At 41.5% G+C, this 19077-nt stretch overlaps 1 protein-coding gene across 1 annotated transcript in view; it reads left to right on the top strand.

Moving 5' to 3' along the window:
- Nucleotides 1-11937, top strand: part of JAM2 (junctional adhesion molecule 2) — a 48984-nt gene extending 37047 nt beyond the window's left edge. The window contains exons 5-10 of the mRNA XM_036444411.2: nucleotides 1173-1375; nucleotides 4404-4503; nucleotides 6769-6876; nucleotides 9008-9020; nucleotides 9903-9945; nucleotides 11764-11937. Of these exons, the coding sequence (XP_036300304.1) occupies nucleotides 1173-1375; nucleotides 4404-4503; nucleotides 6769-6876; nucleotides 9008-9020; nucleotides 9903-9945; nucleotides 11764-11796 (500 nt within the window). The 3' untranslated portion in view covers nucleotides 11797-11937. The remainder of the gene's footprint in view (nucleotides 1-1172; nucleotides 1376-4403; nucleotides 4504-6768; nucleotides 6877-9007; nucleotides 9021-9902; nucleotides 9946-11763) is intronic.
- The last annotated feature ends 7140 nt before the right edge of the window (nucleotides 11938-19077 follow it).

Raw genomic sequence — 19077 nt, 5'->3', positions numbered from 1 at the left:
ATTCAAGAGGGATGTAAATCTGAACGGCCCTACACTGTTCATAGGAGCATTTTCTTGCAATACCTTTCAGCATATGCGGTATTTCTCCTACCGCATAGGAGAGTATCCCACGAGATGATAAAAACAAACAAACAAAAAAAACAAAACAGTAAAACAAAAGGGTAGTCCAGGAGAAGTATTAGATATTATTTGATAAAGAAAAGAAATTAGCATTTATTCTAATAATAAATTAGCATTTATTCTATGCATCAGGCCTTTTCTAATATGTAATTTTACTTTATCATCATTGACAGCCTGAGCTTCACAGATGAGGAAATAGAAGTTAAATGGTTTTCCCGAGCCCACACAGCTGGTAGGGTCAGGATTTGGAGCTAACCCCAAAGGCCTTATGGTTAATTACTGTAAAAATCACTGATGGATATTAACTGCTCGTGATTACTGTTGATAGAGGAACATGATATTTGCTCCTTCATAGATGTTAGTATAAAATACCAAACAAGAGGAATAAAATCACTTCTTTTTGCCCAGCCGGTGTAGTTCAGTGGTTGATCGTCGACCTATGAGCCAGGAGGTCATGATTCAATTCCCAGTCAGGCCACATGCCTAGGTTACAGACTTGATCCCCAGTAGGGGGCATGCAGGAGGCAGCCAATCAATGATTCTCTCTCATCATTGATGTTTCCATCTCTCTCTCCCTCTTCCTTCCTCTCTGAAATCAATAAAATAAAACCACTTCTTTTTTCTATATAATCCAGGATCTTTCTACAATACTAGTGACATACTAGTATAGAAGAAATTCAGAAAACCTTGCAGGAGAATCACATGGAGTATTGACCTTCAATTGTTACATAACAAGTGATCCCAAATTTAGCAGCATGAAACCCCACCCACTAATTAGCTCACGGTTCTGCAGATCAGAAGTCCAGTGTGACCGACAGGCTCTCTGCCCAGAGTTTTACAAGGCGGAAACTTTCAGTCTCATAGAAGAATGGCTAATTGTTCTTGTGCTTTGAATCTTTCTTTTTCCCTTTTGTGATGAGCCAGAGAAAACCCTGTTTAAAAGAGGGATTGATTAGGTCAGTCCCTGGCAGAAACAGCAGCTTTTGGACCTTACCTGCATCTCCCAAATCTGCCTTGTAAATAACCAATACCATTCGACTCCCGTCCCCCAGTGGCTCCAGGAGTTCCCACATGTAACATCCCCAGTTCTGTCCTGAGCGGGACCGTGGTGGAGCTGCGATGTCAAGACAAAGAAGGGAATCCAGCGCCTACGTACACGTGGTTTAAGGATGGCACCCGCCTGCTGGGGAACCCCAGACTCGACGCCCACGTTACCAACAGCTCCTACACAATGAACACGAAATCTGGAACTCTGGTGAGGGCATTGCAGGCCTTGGCCCCATAACTGTTCTGCATTTGGAGGGGAAAGAAATAATTGGAACGTAAAATGATGTAGAATAGAGGGCTGATGTCATTGCTGGTTAAGTGGAGAGAGGAGAGGGCAGATGGGAAGATAGGGGTCCATGCCCAGAGAAGGGAGGGAAAGGGCTGGGACCGGAGATGGGAAGACGATAGACGACCGGGGAGCTGAGCACACAGTGGCCTGGGACAGAGCAGGTTGAACCGTGATGACGGATCAGGTGGTTCATGCTGGCTGCCTTCCTGGCCTGGAAAGGTAACATTTACAATGTCAGGGAGATGCACAGAAACTCTGGCATTGGGAGGGGCACCCTTACCCAAGTGCCAGTCATGTAAGATTAGTATTGCCAACCTCTGATCGGATGTCTGTGTCATGAAACTCCCATTACTAGATCATCAACCATTGACTTGGTGATTGAAGAACCTATGACTTTAGATTTTCCCATTGAAAATATCACCTTTCTAGGAACACTGATGGCAATCTATGAAATAAACTTTTAAAGTTCATGACATTTAAAAATTAAAGTATATATTTGCCTTTTTCTCTCTTGTAAGGTAGAGATGGAAGTCAAAATCAAGATCATTAAGCTTGAAGCTTTCTTTTTCATTCCAAAAATGTAACATGTCAGTTTTAAAATATCTACTTTCCCTTCCTGCAGAATTACTACCACAAGCATTATCAAAAAGTCTTAAATAGACCCGGCAATAATCATTTTCATGATTTTAAAAGGAGGGTATAATGTTTCCTTTTCTGCCTTCAACCCACAAGTGCATTATAACATTTACAAACTAGTTCCTCTGGTAAACAAAAACGCATATGGATAAACTGGCTAAGTAATGGGCATCTCCATGGGTGTGGCTACTCCCTGAGGAAGGCCACGCCCTGGCCCTCTGGGTGGCAGCAGGTGAGTCAGCAGGCCCAGTGAATCTGGGCCGAGCACTTGCCATCACACTTCGCTATATTTGCTTTTCCAATTTATTTTTTCCCGGAGCAGGTGCTAAAAGCCCTGAGGCAAGTCTGAAAGGATAACATTCACTTTCCTCTGTTACCCTTGAAATATCTTGTGATGTCAAGGGCAGAACCAGCTTGGTTTTTGAGAAATGGGCAGCAACCAAAACACCATTGTACGGGTGATGGTGACTTCCTTTATATATATATTATTGATTTTTCACAGAGTGGAAAAGAGGGATAAAGAGTTAGAAACATCGATGAGAGAGAATCATTGATCAGCTGCCTCTTGCACACCCTCTACTGGGGATGTGCCCGCAACCAAGGTACATGCCCTTGACTGGAATTGAACCTGGGACCTTTCAGTCCGCAGGCCGAGATGCTCTATCCACTGAGCCAAATTGGTTTTGGCGTGACTTCCTTTTATAATGACCAGTTATAATGTGTTGGAAGATCATTGTTTTAGTCTAACGGATGGTTGGTACACACGCTGGGCCTGGAGCTCATGGTGAATATTGTTGAAGTACTCTGACTTTTAGGGGGAGTGAGAGATGTTTCCGAAGAGTTAAAATAAACGAGGAAAAGCTTTAACCCCACTTGGCTGAAGTCTACAGAGAGGGAAAGTGGGTGGGGAGTGAGTAAAGAAAAGTGAGAGGAAAGGGAGTTAATAAGATCTTGGCTAGTTTTAGGGACATACGTGGCATGAAGAGCAAAGACCATGAGGGGATGCTCCTTAGAGGTTCTTGGCTCTCATGGCTAAGAATGGCTCCTGCCGTCCTGAGGTGACAGGAGGTGTGAAGGAATGATTCTGAGCACCCTCTTCCCCTCTGTACTGAGTCCAGGCAACTCTGCATTCACTCCCTCCTCCTTTCTTTCCTCCTTCCTTCCTTCCTTCCTTCCTTCCTTCCTTCCTTCCTTCCTTCCTTCCTTCCTTCCTTCCTTCCTCTTTCTTCTCTTCCTCCCTCCCTTTATCCTTGTTCCTTCCCTCTCTCCCTCCTTTCCTCCCTCCTCCTTTCCTTTCTCTCTCCCTCCCTTCTTCCCTCCCTCCCTCCCTCCCTCCCTTCCTTCCTTCCTTCCTTCTTTCCTCCCATTCTCCTTCCAGCCTCCTGCCTTCCCTCCGTTTTCCTTCTTATCTGTCTGTCTTTCGCTCTTATTTGAAATCCTCCTATCTCCCCGCATTCCTTCCTCCTTCCCTAGGTAAAATTTCCCAAGGGGATAAAACTACTAATAGCAAGTATGAAACCTAAATCAAAGTCTTAACTCTCAGTTACTTTAGCAGGGAGTGGAAGGAGCAAGGGTTGGACTTCATGTTTTTAGAATTTTCAAATATTCTACACCTGATAGAATTTGTAATCCTATGAACCACATCGATTATGACTTTCCTAGGCTCCATATTGCCTCCCGGTGGTAGCGCTGGCTCTTTAGAAGGGTTAGCATGTGCCTCTGCATTGAATTCAATGTGGCTTCAAAGGGTGTACCAGCCCTTTCAGGCCAAGAAGGCCTTCCCTTGCAAATAACATTTAACTAGGAGAATTAGAAGTACCTAGAGCCGAAACCAGTTTGGCTCAGTGGATAGAACGCCGGCCTGCGGACTCAAGGGTCTCAGGTTCGATTCCGGTCAAGGGCATGTACCTTGGTTGCAGGCACATCCCCAGTGGGAGGTGTGCAGGAGGCAGCTGATTGATGTTTCTCTGTAAAAAAATCAATAAAATATATATTTTTTAAAAAAGAAGTACCTAGAATACTTCTAGAATACAATGTACTATGAACTTTAAAACATGCCCATTGCTTTCATAACTGTCTTACTTTCCCAGTATCACACACAAAAAGATACTTCTCCATAAACCTTTCTCTGTCAAATTAAACAGGAGGCCTAGCTAGTGGAAGATTTTTGAATTCATAGTAAAAATACAGTCTTGAAGTCATTGAAAAAGAAAAACCAACTTACCGCGAAAGTTCAAGGGACCTGGAGCCTATTCACAGGTTTATTGCTTAAAAAAACACATTTATTTTTCTTCCTTCCACAAAATTCCAGCAATTTAACACCGTTTCAAAACTGGACAGTGGAGAGTATTACTGCGAAGCCCGTAATTCCGTTGGATCTCGCAGGTGCCGTGGGAAAAAAATGCAAGTAGGTAAGCATGAACTACTGGGGGGAACAGATGGTTTGCAGCTAGGAGGTGTAAGGAGTGGGGGTAGAAGGAGCAAGGGGTGGAAAAGGGCTGAGTGGTTGGGAGGATAATCTGGAGGGAATGTTTAAAACTAGCATGATATGACCTAACAGGTTTGGCTCAGTGGATAAAGCATAGGCCTGCAAACTCAAGGGTCTTGGGTTCAATTCCTGTCAAGGGCATGTATCTTGGTTGCAGCCACATACCCAGTAGGGAGTGTGCAGGAGGCAGCTGATCGATGTTTCTAACTCTCTATCCCTCTCCCTTCCTCTCTATATAAAAAAAGCAACAACCAGCAGAGACTGGTTTGGCTCAATGGATAGAGCGTTGGCTTGGGGACTGAAGGGTCCCGGGTTCGATTCCGGTCAAGGGCATGTACCTTGGTTGCGGGCATATTCCCAGTTGGGGCTGTGCAAGAGGCAGCAGATGGATGACTCTCTCTCATCGATGTTTCTAACTCTCTATCTCTTTCCCTTCCTCTCTGCACAAAATCAATAAAAATATATATATATTTAAAAAAAAAAAGAGTTTGATTTAAAAAAAAAAAAGCAACAACCAATAAAATATATTTTTTAAAAAAAGCTAGCTTGATGTAAGGAGCAAAGATGCTGTTTTTAATCCACATAAAATGCTAAGTACTCGGCTTGTTTGGGAGATAGATTAAAAATAGCTTCTTTGTCTTTGCATCCAATTCTGGCTCTGCCATGTACTAGCTATATACTCTGAGGTGAATTATTTGACCTCTGTGCCTCAGTCTCCCCTAAATGGAAGTAAAAATATGCTATCCTCACAGGGTTGATATGAAGATGGAAATGATATTTGAAAGTGTTAAGAGTAGCACTGGCATATTGTGAACACCATATAAGTGTTGTCTGTTGACTTGTTATCAGGTTATTATTGTTAATTTGGTTGATCTTGGGAAATACTGTTAGACTTACTGCAAAGTAGGTTCTCAAAAAAGGTAATTATGGATCTAGGTTGCTATAAAAGGTAGCTGCTGTATATTATGTTACATAAAATGAAGCTCCTTAAAATCCAATAAAATTAGGGCACAAGAATCTTTTCAGATTATGAGTTTCAGAACAAGCATATTATTTTTTCATTTTATTTTTAATAATTTGGTTTAATTCTTCCTCTGTGAAAAATGTGTGTTTTGAAAATGGAGTGTAATAGAGTGCTGAGATGGTACCCCAAGGGGTTAAAGGTCACTCAGGAGGGCTGCAACCTGAAGCAGAAGACAGAGGTTTCTCTCAGTTCAGGAGCTTATCCTTAGCATTTTGGGGTCAGAAATTTATTTTTCCAGTGTGCTTACGAGTGTGCAGATATGTGTGCAGTAATGTGTATTGTCTGAGTACAGTTAAATGCATCACTAATTTTTAAGGAAAATATAATCTTAGGTTCATGGGGATCAGGCCTAAGCTGTCAGTTGGACATCCCCCAAGGGCTCCTGGTCTTCGAGAGGGTGCAGGCCAGGCTGAGGGACCCCCTGCCCCCGAGTGCATGAATTTCGTGCACTGAGCCTCTAGTCTGTTATAAAAATTAACACGATGTAGTGTTTTCCTAACTTAATTCATTCATATACTATCCTCATGGTTTTTATTGTAACCTGTACCACCTACATTATTACTATTTATTTTTTCTTTAAATGGTCATGTTTAATTTTAATGCCTAATTTACCCACCTCTTAAGAAGTAATATCTGTGATATTATGGTTTTTACATTCTAGTTACATTTTTCTAGCAGATACATAATAGGTAAAATACATAACAGATAGTATTTTAATAGTTTGTGTTTTGTTAGTAGTACCGCTTTAAGTTAGATATGATTTCCACATATCTACTCTTTCTGGCATAAGTTAGTTTAAAAGTTAAAATTAGTTTATTTAATGCTCATCCATTGTTCCTAGGCATTTCACGCCTTTGGTTTGGAATTTATATAATTCGAAATACACAAGAATTCCTGAAATCTCATGTTGTTTTCTTTTTAAATTATCATTAATAACATAACCAAAAGCAGAACCTGTGAACCGTTCTAAAGAAGTTCTTTTTGAAATATAGAAATTATAGGTAATCAGCAAATTATCTTTTGAACCATGTCCTGAAAATGAGTTATTTGTCTGGACTTCAAAAGCATGAAACTACCCATATCTATGGTACAGCTGCAAACAGAAGGACTGCACCTGCCCTTCTGCTGGACATGAGTTCATTCCTGGTCCATTTTGCTTTCCAGATGATCTCAACGTGAGTGGCATCATTGCGGCCGTGGTGGTAGTGGCCTTAGTGATTTCCATTTGTGGCCTTGGTGTGTGCTATGCTCAGAGGAAAGGCTACTTTTCAAGTAAGTGATCTCATCCTTTGCTAGACAAATTCCTGTGGATAGAGAGCGTTCTTATGCGACACTGTTTCTCTTAAGAAGTGAGAACATCTTTCTGGAGACTATTTTTCCTTGCTTTTTCTGTAGTAGAGGATATCGAAGATGACCTGCAGGTGGGTCATGAAGCACCTTGGCAAATATAGGGAGCAAAGGCAGAGCTGCCTCAGCCCAGCATCCCAGGAGGCACCACTGGATACGCCGGAGGCTCCCTGGCGTGGCTTGGTGCAGTGATACCAAGAGATAGTCAACGTGGATGGTGTTTACCATACATGCACATGCACGGAAGATCCTTTTCAGTTAGGATCTGTGTATCTCAAGTGGTAAATTGATTTCTAGTTTTATTATGAGCTATTTCATTGAAATCTGTCAACTGTTTTTATCAATGGATAACGGTGGAATGTGGAATGTCAAATTTAGCACAACTGTATTTAGAAAAGAATTATTCAGCAAAATCTAGAAACCTTATGGGGATGAGGACAATTATGTGATACCATAACCAATAAAGAAATTAAAACAACAACAATAATAATAATAAAATAAATAAAAATAAAAACACACACACAAAAAAAACTAGAAACCTATGACACTACAGTTGCTTCTGAACAAGATTTTTCGTTCGTCATGTTTAGACCTCTGGTGATGCTAAACCCAAATTTGGTAATAGGTTTGATGTAAATGTGTGAGATTTAAAACTAATCTGTTTTATTCTCTTAATGCATTTCCTTTTTCCTTAATCTTTAAAATTACCTGAGAGCTCAAAAGCTGTAGAACCCCCCGCCCCCCACCAAGTCCATTGGGAATAGTGTACAAAGTAGAATTTTTAATGGAATAATACATAAACTTACAGCACAAACTAGTTTAGACCCACTGTCTCATAGTGAACATTAATTTTGGAGTTTAGGTGTAGAAAGTATTCTATACAAAAATAAAACTTAAATTTAAAAGGGGTTTAGATAATAATACCTTTAAGTAGATATTGTAATAAAATGTTTCCATGAACATGGTTTCAAGGAAATTCTTTATAGTTAAGAACTGTTCTGTGAATGAATAATACTTGTTCTTTTGCATGGTACTACAAACTAGTCCTGTCCTGTATAACTTTATGAATGGAATCCGCTGAGTCCCCCTGCTGGCCACCAGTGAAAGAACAGACAAAAGATTGCTCAAAATTCTTGTCATCTTTATTTCTACTACTTGCAAAGAATATTTAAGTATCTTTTGAAAATTTGGTAAACATTTTTTTTTAAAATAATGAATTAAAGAATTGATTTGGGTGTTGGCAGTTCATTAGCTAAGAGTGTTACTCCATTTTCATCTGGCAGAAAATCTAAGAGAACCATTTTCTTGAACTTGCATTTCAGACAGGCTTGGGCAAACTACATAGTGTGGACAAACTTGTTGTGATTTTTTTGTTTTGTTTTTTTAATACATTTTATTGATTTTTCTAAAGAGAGGAAGGGAGAGGGATAGAGAGTCAGAAACACTGATAAAAGAGAAACATTGATCATCTGCCTCCTGCGCACCCCCCACTGGAGATGTGCCCACAACCAAGGTACATGCCCTTGACCGGAATCAAACCTGGGACCTTTCAATCTGCAGGCTGACGCTCTATCTACTGAGCCAAACCAGTTTTGGCCTGCCACATGTTTTTTTTTTTTTTTGGACCATGAGCTAAGAATGGTTTTTACAGATGAACACTGGCAATCTATTTGAAAATAGGGAACACTAACCTTGAACCTTAATTAAGATGAATGTTAGCTCCCCCAAAGGAGAATTTTCATTATTCTGTTAACACAAGAATTTATTATTATATTTAAAAGTTTAACCAATAAAAGTTTATGGAAGTTTGTTTTTTTCTTGCTCTATAATGACCTATGTGATATCCTCAATTTCACCTCTTGGCCCACAAAGTCAAAAATATTTGCATGTGGCCCTTTACAGAAAAAGTCTGCCAACTCTTGATTTAGAAGGTACCAATGTCAGCAAGTGAGAATCAAGACAGAAAAAGAAATGAAGCTTAAACTTAATGATTATATAGATCTATACCGTGCCATTCTAACTCTTGTACTAACGATATATACTTATTCTTTTGTAGAGGAAACCTTCCAGTAAGTATACTTTCTTAAAATGCATGCTTTCCTTTCATACCAACTAATTTTCTGTTAATCATCTGCTCAAAGCCAAATGTGGGGAGTTAATTGGCAAAGGCTGTTAATTCTATGAGAAGTGACTGTGACTCAAGTTCATCAAGAAATATATCCCACCACATGCCTACTTGTCAATAATGTTTGACTACCTAGAGACGAAATACATTTGTTAATTTGACTGCATAGGCATTTCCATAATACTACTTTAAACAAAATAGATTTGCAGTAATTTGCTAAATAGAAATTTTCCAAGGAAAATTTTATTCAACCATCATGTTTACATTTAATTAAATACGGATTCTGTGCCCAACACTGTCCTAGGGACTTGTGGTGACACAGCAGCAGTAACGGGAGGTGGGGAGGGGGGAAAGAAATGACATACACACAAGTTACCCCATAACCATAGTCACCGCATAGAACTTCCTTTCCATGGGAAAAATGAAATTTGAGATTGTAATCTCAAGCCTTCAAAATGTTAAATGTTTGCAAGTCTCTGTTTTGCATTTTCCACAAAAATCCTTACTATACTAGCCATAGGCTCAACCAGATACACAGGGCTTCTCTCTCTCTCTCTCTCTCTCTCTCTCTCTCTCTTTCTCATACACACACACACACACACACACACACAAACACACACTAATATTGTGTTGCATGGCTTTCTCTGTGGATGCTGCCTATAAATAAAGGACTTTAGTTGGGATTTCTGGCTTTTTCTTGTATCTGGCTACAAATGTTCGCCTTCCTGTTGAGAAAATGTATGGAAGTAACATTGACCGAATGAGGGTATGTATTTCAGACTTGGAAGTGATCATGCACTAAATGTCTTTTATATTCCACAAACAGGAAGAGTAACTCTGCATCCAAAGCCACTCCAGTGGGTCAAAATGTGAGTATTGTTAAAGCGTATTTATAGAATGGACGTGTTTAGGGAATAAGGCAAGGGAAGGAAGTAATTGTATGGAAGTGATGGGTTCTTACCTTTCTTCCTTCTTTCCTTCCTTCCTTCCTTCCTTCCTTCCTTCCTTCCTTCCTTCCTTCCTTCCTTTCATATATTTTTATTGATTTCATAAAGGAATGGAGAGGGACACAGATATAGAAACATCAGTGATGAGAGAGAATCATTGATCATCTGCCTCCTGCAAACCCTCCACCCCCAGCCCACATTGGGGATCAAGCTCGCAACCCAGGCAGGTGCCCTGACTGGGAATTGAACCATGACCTCTTGGCTCATAGGTTGAGGCTCGACCACTGGGCCACGCTGGGTGCATTTTCACTTTTAATATATTTTGTACTAGTGTCTACCACTGGCCTTTCGAAGGAGCTGAGTAAATGGGAGCTTGCATCCCTGTCTGCAGTGGCATGATCCAGTTGCTGGGCATTTGTAGAGCGAGGAGGCCTTGCCACACCATTATTTTTTCTTATGGTGTTTTTCTATTATTAGTCGGCTTTGGGGCTGCTATTATCCACTTCATTTTATAGATGAGGAAATGAAGACACAAGTTCTCAGAGGATAATAGTGGCAGAGCTGGGAACCAGGCACCTCAATTTTGTCAGCTTGGCCCAGCAGTCACTTCTTTTCGAACATCTGTGGTCCCAGGACACTCTTTTGGTTAATAAAAGCACTGAGAGATTTTAAGAAGGTAGAACATCCTCTGCTATTGCAGAAATCTTGGAAATCCCTGACAAGATGCAATTATCGTCTAAGGGAGATGGCTAAGGGAACACGATTTAGACGTTTGGACCCTGGTGCACTTTTGCATTCATAGACACCACGTAAAGCAGTAAATCCATTGCTCAGATTTTATAACTCTCTGGATATATATATATATTCAACTCCATGTTATTTTTCAAGAACACAGTGTGTGTGTGGGTGTGGGGGGTGGAAGGTTTCCAATGGTTTTAGGAGCCTAAGCCCTTTCTTGAGAAATAGTGCACTGGTTCTCTGCACTCCTAGCACTCTATGGCAGGGATTCTCTTCAATTTCCTCTCACTGGAGGTTGGGCTGGGGCATGGGCATCAGTATTTTAAACACTTGGGTGATCCTGCTGGACACTAATGTTGAACACCCATACACTGCTCTATAGAGTTTTTCCCATCAAAGTTTTTTTTATTATTATTTATTTATTTATTTTTATTGATTTCAGAGAGGAAGGGAGAGGGAGAAATAGAAACATCAGTGATGAGAGAGAATCATTGATTGGCTGCCTTCTGAATATCCCACACTGGGGATCGAGCCTGCAACCCAGACATGTGCCCTGATGGGGAAATGAACCTTGACCTCCTGGTTCATAGGTTGAGGCTCAACCCCTGAGCCACACCAGCCGGGTGTTATAATTCATATATAATGAATTCTTATAATTTCACATAATTCTGGGTTTTTTTTTTTTTTTTTTGAGGGGGGGAGAAGTTGCCCTGTGCACTGGGTAATGCTTTGCAGCACCCCTGATCTTTACCCACCTGATGCTGTAGCACACCCTTCAGAAATAAGAGTTACCCTACTCTTATTCCTACTCCTATTGCCTTAGGAACAGTTTCAAAGACAGCGTCTCCTAGTATTTAATTATTTAGTTTCCCATAAAGTAGGTTTAATTCAATATGTGCTGGTTTGTGAACTTGTAAGATTCAGATACTGTAAGATTTGTATATTTCTTCAAATAGAAATTAATACTGTATATTTAAACTTGGTTTTTCTTTCTTTTCGTAGGATTTCAAGCACTCAAAATCCTTTATAATTTAAAAGAATTCCACCTCTGAAATACACCAATAATTTGTTCACAAATTATTAAAAGATTATAACACTCTGCTTTGTCTTACATTTGCAAAGAGGTACATAAGGAGATGAAATTGGTATTTTATTAAAATTTTTATGAACACTAAATCACTTGAAATTGTCATTTTAAACAGTCTGGGATTCTGGTCAAGAAGAAAACTATACTCACCATCTCCCACCCCACGGCGATATCAAAATTACAACGAAAGTACAGAACAACTATATTGAAAACCATCTGACATCTAGATGGACAGATTATGTATAACTAAGGATATACATAAGCCATTTCTAGGCTGGTAAGAGGGCCAGAGATGCATGATGGGCTGGTCCCACACCCACATGTGGCCATTAAAAATTGGGCACATACATCCCACACAAGAGACATACCTGGAGAACCTGGCTCAGGTCACTAGGGAGACTGTACCCCTAGGCCCCACAGGAAACAGAATATCTCAGCAGCATAGATCCCTGCTGAAGAGCAACGGGTCCCAACCCCATACCATGCGCCTCCCCTCCTCCCCCCAAGCCCAGATTCCCATGCTGGGAAGAGAGGTCCCCATAACTCCTAGCTGTGAAAGCCAATGGGAATTGTGGCTGAGTGGGACAGAGGGATGCTGGAGCCCCAGACATTCTTAAAAGCCCCCCTCCCCCCCACCACCACACACACACACACTCATTGGGACTCACCCGTTCTGAGCTCCAACACAGACAGCAGCACAAAAGAACATACAGGAAGAAACTGTGGAGTCTGGCATCAGGGCGGGAAGTGCTGGCAGAGGCCATTGCTCCTTTGCACAGTGCCCCTTTCACAGAGCCAGCAGACAGGTGCCATACCCGAGTCTCCATTAACCTGGCTAATACTGTCCACCAAGGCCACCTAACTTTTGGGCCCACTCAAGCCAATTCCAGTGGCTTTTCCATACAAATAGCCTGTCTTGGTTCATACTGCGAACTTTCCTAAAGTCACTCAAAGGTTCACAAACCCCAAACAAGCAGCATCTGGCCTTGATGTGCCCTGTACCTTTTGTAAGCAGCCCCAGGCCTGGCACTAGAGGTAGCCAGTCTCAGTTCTCTCCCAGCATCTGCAAACCCAGCACAAGTGGCAGTCCTCTAGAGATCACTTTGTAGTTCATACCAAGTGACCCTGAGCAGGGCACAGGCAGTTTCTGACCTGGGCCTATACCTCCCCAAAACCAATATACCTGGTGGCCAACTTCCGACCACACTAGTACCACTCAACCACCTCCACAATCAGTACGTTCAGAAGGCAGACTTGGCAGGTACTAGAGCTCCACTAAAGCAAATCCTGCTCTGCAGAGTCAATCCCTACACAACAGCTTCTCCACTGCAGCCAGTTCTCACCACCAGTCAGTCTGAGGGTCAATCTTCCCATTGCCATGCCAACAGCAATCTCTCAACTATGACAGGACAGCACATACATCCCACACAAGGGATATACATGAAGCATCTGGCTCAGGTGATTAGGGAAACTGCACCACTGGGCCCCACAGGAAACGTAGAAAACCTATTACATAAGGCCACTCTATTAAGACGGGAGACTAGTAGTTCTACCTAATACATAGAAATAAACGCAGGGAGGTAGCCAAAATGAAGAGACAAAGAATCATGTCCCAAATAAAAGGAGAGAACAAAACTCCAGAAAAAGAACTAAACAAATATGGTGACAAGCAATCTACCAGATGCAGAGTTCAAAACACTGCTTATAAGAATGCTCAATGATCTCAGTGAGAACTTTAACAAAGGGATATGAAACATAAAAATAGAGATAGAAGACATAAAGAACAAGTCAGAAATGAAGACTACAATAACCAAAAATGAATATGTTAGAGGGAATCAACAATAAGTTAGATAAAGCAGAGGATTGAATCAGTGATTTAAAAGATAAGGTAGCAGAAAATGTCCAATCAAGCCCTAACTGGTTTGGGTCAGTGGACAGAGCCTTGACTTGTGGAGTGAAGAGTCCCAGGTTTGATCCCCAGGGCCTGGGTGTAGGCTCGATCCCCAGTAGGGAGCCTACAGGAGGCAAATAATCAATTATTCTCTCTAATCATTGATGTTTCTATCTATCCATCTCCCTTTCTCTCTGAAATCAATAAAATTATATTTAAAAAAAAGAAAATGTCCAATCGAAACAGCAAAAAGAAAAAGAATTTAAAAAAAAAATGAAGATAGTGTAAGGGGCCTCTGGGACAACATGAACTATACCAACATTCACGTTATAAGGGTACTGGAAGGAGAAGAGAAAGGAAGGAATTGGAAACCTATTTGAGGAAATAATGAAAGTTCCCTAAGCTAGTGAATGGAATAAATATACAAACCTGGGAAGTACCCAGCTGCAAACAAAATGAACCCAAAGAGGCCCACACCATGACACATTATAACTAAAAGACAATATTAAATACAGAGAAAGAATCTGAAAAGCAGTTAGTCACCTACAAGGGAGCTCCTATAAGACTCAGCTGATTTCTCAAGAGGAACTTTGTAGGCCAGAAGGAATTGGCATGAAATACTCAAAGTGATGAAAAGCAAGGACCTACAACCAAGATTACACAACAAAATTATTATTCAGAATCAAAGGCCATATAAAGAGCTTCCCAGACAAGAAAAAGCTAAATTATAAAAGGTCAGTGGCCATAACGATTAAACAACCAGTCACCAGGAGGTGCATTGATGGGTCTTGTGGTGCAGCAGGTCTGAGGTCTCACGCAATTTTGTGCACTGGGCTCCTAGTATTGTAATAACTATGTATACAGCCAGGTGAGTACTAGATTTATCAGGGTGATCACTTCATAAGTTATATAAATGTCTAATCATTAGACTGCACACATGAAACTAATATAATGTTGTATGTCAACTGTAATTAAAAAATTAAAAAGAAGAAAAATCAAATAGTTTGTGTGCACCTAAAATATAATCTGGCTGCTTGTGTGTGGACTGAGTTAACAGAATCAAAATACATTGCACTATTCTGGGGTTTGTAAAATCTTAAATGTCCTAACTTCTAGATAAAGTTACTAAAATATATCATATTTTTATTGTGAAATTAATCCTCAGAGCATGCAAGTATAAACTACATGCACTCCCTGTACAGATTTAGAGGGTTCAGAAATATACTGACAGATGCAAAGGGAACTCTGATCTCATTTCCACCAAAATCCTCTTTTCTCCCCTCATATAATCCTTATTCTACTGCTCATTTATCCACAGAAGAGAAGGATAGGGAGTGAGTCTTATACCCAAAGGTTTGTACTCTGTATTTACTTCCATTTCTAAGTAAAAGCAAAATGAAGAAAAATACTTCCTGACCAGAGCTGAGTAAGAGAGCCAAACACAGACCCAATTGTGTTATTTTACCCAGATCTGCTTGTTGCTACTTCCTTCCCCTAAGACTCCTTTGAAGAGGACCAGTGTCTTGGAGCCTGCAAACAGAACCCTGTGAATGCCTTTCCCTGTGGGATGGCGACTTCATGTCTGTCTAAAAATCAGGCAGGAAAATTTGGGCTTGGCCAAGTCCTTTGGTCTTATGGCCTGTGGATTGACAATCCTGTTCATCACAAATCTGTGGCTACGGAGGGGAAAAGTAGCATGTGACAAGTAAAATGAGGTGAAGGAGTTCACTATGGCTCCCTGAGCTTGGTACCCATCCCCTTGCTACATCCAGGGCACAGGAGAAATAGTGGCTGAAATGAAAATGGATCTAATCATCTGGTTCCTCAACTGATTAATCACAAAGACTTCCAGCTAGTGTCACAAAGTGAAAATGTCAATGATATAATAGAAGCCTAATGTGCTAAGTATCTGGTCATCCGTTCAATCAATCAAATTGTAACCCTATATAATAAAAGCCTAATATGCTGAAAGTCTGGTCAAAGTATAATACGCTAATGATATGCTAAGGCTGCTCAACCGCTTGCTGTGATGTTCACTTACCACCTGGGGGCAGACAGTCAACCAGTCACTATGAAGAGCACTGACCACCAGGGGGCAGACACTCCAACCAGTAGGTTAACTTGCTGAGGGGGTCCAGATGATCAGGACTGAGCGAGTCGGGGCCAGACATGGCCTAGAGCCCTCCCTTGGTTCCTCCCCAGCTGGCCAACCTCCTGCATCCCTCCCTGGTCCTGATTGTGCATGAGTGGAGTCCCTAACCTGGCCTGCATCCTCTTTCAATCCATGACCTCTTGGGGGATGTCAGAGAGCCAGTTTCAGCACGATCCCACAGGCCAAGCCAAGGGACCCCACTGGTGCACGAATTCATGCACTAGGCCACTAGTTTCATAATAAGAGCAGTTCAACTATGTTAAAAGCATAATTATAATTTGTTTTGGATCATTCATATTGAAAACAAAAAACGACCAGGATATTGTATTTCCAGTTCTGGGCAAATCTAGATGAAAAAGTCCCTCACTACTTTTGACAACTTTGAACACGGTTAAGCTGCTTTTACATGAGCCTATTCTTACCCTGGCTGGCTCAGTTGGTTGAGAGTTATCCCTTACACGGAGAGGTTGCCAGTTCATTTCCCCAGTTGGGGCACATACCTGGGTTGCAACCGATCAATGTTTTGCTTTCACATCAATGTTTCCCTCTCTCTAAAAATAGTAGAAAATAAAAAATAAAGGCATACATTCTTTTTGCCCAATAAGCAAAGCAAATCCTCAGAATTCACTGGACAAATGACTTAACCACTCACTGAGTGTCTAGCACGTGCCTGGATACCAGGTCACTGGGAAGACACCTGTAGTCAGACTACTCCCCTCTCCCCCCTCTGTTTATGGCATATCATGCTTCTCATCAATCCCCTTCAAACATTTTCTGAAGAAATGCCAGATAGGTATTTTAAGGGCTATACACCGTAGGCCATACGGTTCATGTTATAACTATTGGACTCTATCCTTGTCCCACTAAAGAAGTCTTAGACAATAATAAACAAATGGACCTGTTTGTATTCCAATAAAACTTTATTTAACAAAAACAGCGGGTTCTGCAGTAAAATTGTGCTATATAATTAATAGGGCTCTAGAATCTTTAACAGCAAGTTTTGTTTTGTTTTCATTATTATTGTTGCTCTTTTAACAAGGTTTATTTTTAGTTGGGGGTTTAATCTAACTGTATCTGGAAAACTTGTTTGCAAAAAACTTCCTTCATCTCACAGGTGGTTTTATTTGACAATAGTCTACATTATAAAAATAGCTGAACTTGATCAACTTTTTAGCCCATTTAACTGTGCCGGGTAAGTCATCCACCTATTGTTTAGCGAAGCCCAGGAAGCCACACCCTCTTACCATCTGCAGTTACAAGGCCAGCTCTTGAGCTGCCTGAGATTAGAATCTCATCATCTCAATATGGATGCCTGCCAACCTCTCAAACACTGAAAAGGAAAAAAAAAAAGCTCTGAAAATAAAAAGCCACAACTATTTATTGAACATTTCATATATGTCAGAGGTGGGGGAGGATGGAAGAGAGGGTCTATAAAATCTCAATATTTTAAAATGGGCGATGACGTGTTCTACAGAGGGTCAGTGACTGCCAAGTTCATAGCCAAAGTAAGGGCTACATGCTGTCTTTTCTCTGCCCTGAACATTCTGTCTATTCAATTTTCAAATTCTTCTCTTATACCTTACTTCCCTCCATTCTCAGGAATCTCTGGCCCCTGACCCTTCCCTAGTCTCACAGCCTAAAACATTTTTCTGTCTCTCCTTTCTCTGCTACCCAGTCTAAATGCCTTGGTGGACCATTTCATTCTTGTCCACTTTCCCCTCTCCACAGGTGTCCAACTCCCATCTTTCCTAAACCATTGAAGCCAACCATGATGAATACATTTCAATTCTATCACCATCACTACTACCCTTTTTCTCAATCTCTAGTTTTTAACCTCATTTGTTCAGAGTCCACCATTCATTGACTCATTTGATAATTGTCACTACTTTAATCCTTTTATCTCAGGCTGTTAATATCTCATCTTTTGTCTTCTAGGAACTTCTTCCTTTCAAACACCCTCTTTCATAATCACAATTTCAATCTCTGCTAATCTCTCCTTTGTCCTCTAGTCTCTCCCTTCCCCAACCCTGTCAGTTACTTCCCAATTCCTCTACTAACGACAACTCCCTTCCCCTTGCTAAAAACCTTTCACTCTTGTTCTATACAGTGTGAGTACTAAAATCTGAACTTCTCAGCTTGAAATTCAAGGCCCACCCCCACACACACACATCTTGGCATATTGTCCCTATCCATCTGTCACACTCCTCTTTGGCTGCCTTATGCACGCATCAAATGGAACTAAGGACATTTTATTGGTGGCAAAACGGTACCAGGTGTTAAAACCACGGTTCAGCAACCTCGGTTCTTAAGTTCTGGCTAAGAAAGAATTCAGACCCAAGACAAACTATAAGGGAGTTTCTTTACAAAGTCACAGAGGTAGAAGTGAGCTGTAGAAGAAATGGAAACAAGTTACAGCAAAAGAAGGGTCCTCGGAGCTTAGAAGAGGCACCTGGGGAGAGGGGGTTGGGAAAGGCTCTGGCTTGCTCCATTGAGTGGCACTGGCTCCTCCATCCTGAGGGCTTTTAGCTGAGGTCTCCAGAGGACCTCAATAGAATATTCATCAGCTTTCCAGGTGTGTCCTGTCAGGGGCCAGAGCCAGAGCAGGGAGTCATTATTCATGGCGGCTGGCCCTGACACCAGCCATTGCATCCCTGCCTGGTGTGCTCCTGTTTTGGGCCTGGGGCTGAAGCATCGCTGAAGCCTAGATGTCATCTCCAGGGGTTAATACTTAAGGGAAGGGCTTGTAGTTTTTCCCATGGTCGGGGTTCTTGGCCCTGGTGACCTTCTCTCTGCTGAGATGTCTTCTTTTGATTCTTGTCTTCTTGAAGGAAATATTTTAATCAAGAGACAAAGTGTAGAAAAGCAAGAAGTTGACTGCAGCAAAAGCACACTTAGACACTGGAACAAGGAAGGGCACAGAAGAAGCAACAGCAGAGCCTAGTCTGGGCTGCTTTGGTTCACTGGGAAGCCAGAGAAAAGGGGGCCTTTGGGACAGGCTCAGGGGGTTAGCCCAGGATAAGCTGCCACTGCCCATTGCTCCCCTGGTTCAAAGTCTCCTTGGAGTTTAGAAGGCATGTGCGGGGGGGAGGGAGGGCGGAGGGACGGGACGGGACGACGGGACATGGCATGTATGTGCTCCCTGGAGAGAGAGCATGCTGGGACTTTCATTTTCAGGGGCTTTAAAGG

This window comes from Pipistrellus kuhlii, unplaced genomic scaffold, assembly GCF_014108245.1.
Source record: "Pipistrellus kuhlii isolate mPipKuh1 unplaced genomic scaffold, mPipKuh1.p scaffold_m20_p_2, whole genome shotgun sequence".
Classification (NCBI taxonomy): domain Eukaryota; kingdom Metazoa; phylum Chordata; class Mammalia; order Chiroptera; family Vespertilionidae; genus Pipistrellus; species Pipistrellus kuhlii.
The sequence above is the reverse complement of the archived record's forward strand: the minus strand, read 5'-3'. Positions and strand labels throughout refer to the sequence as shown.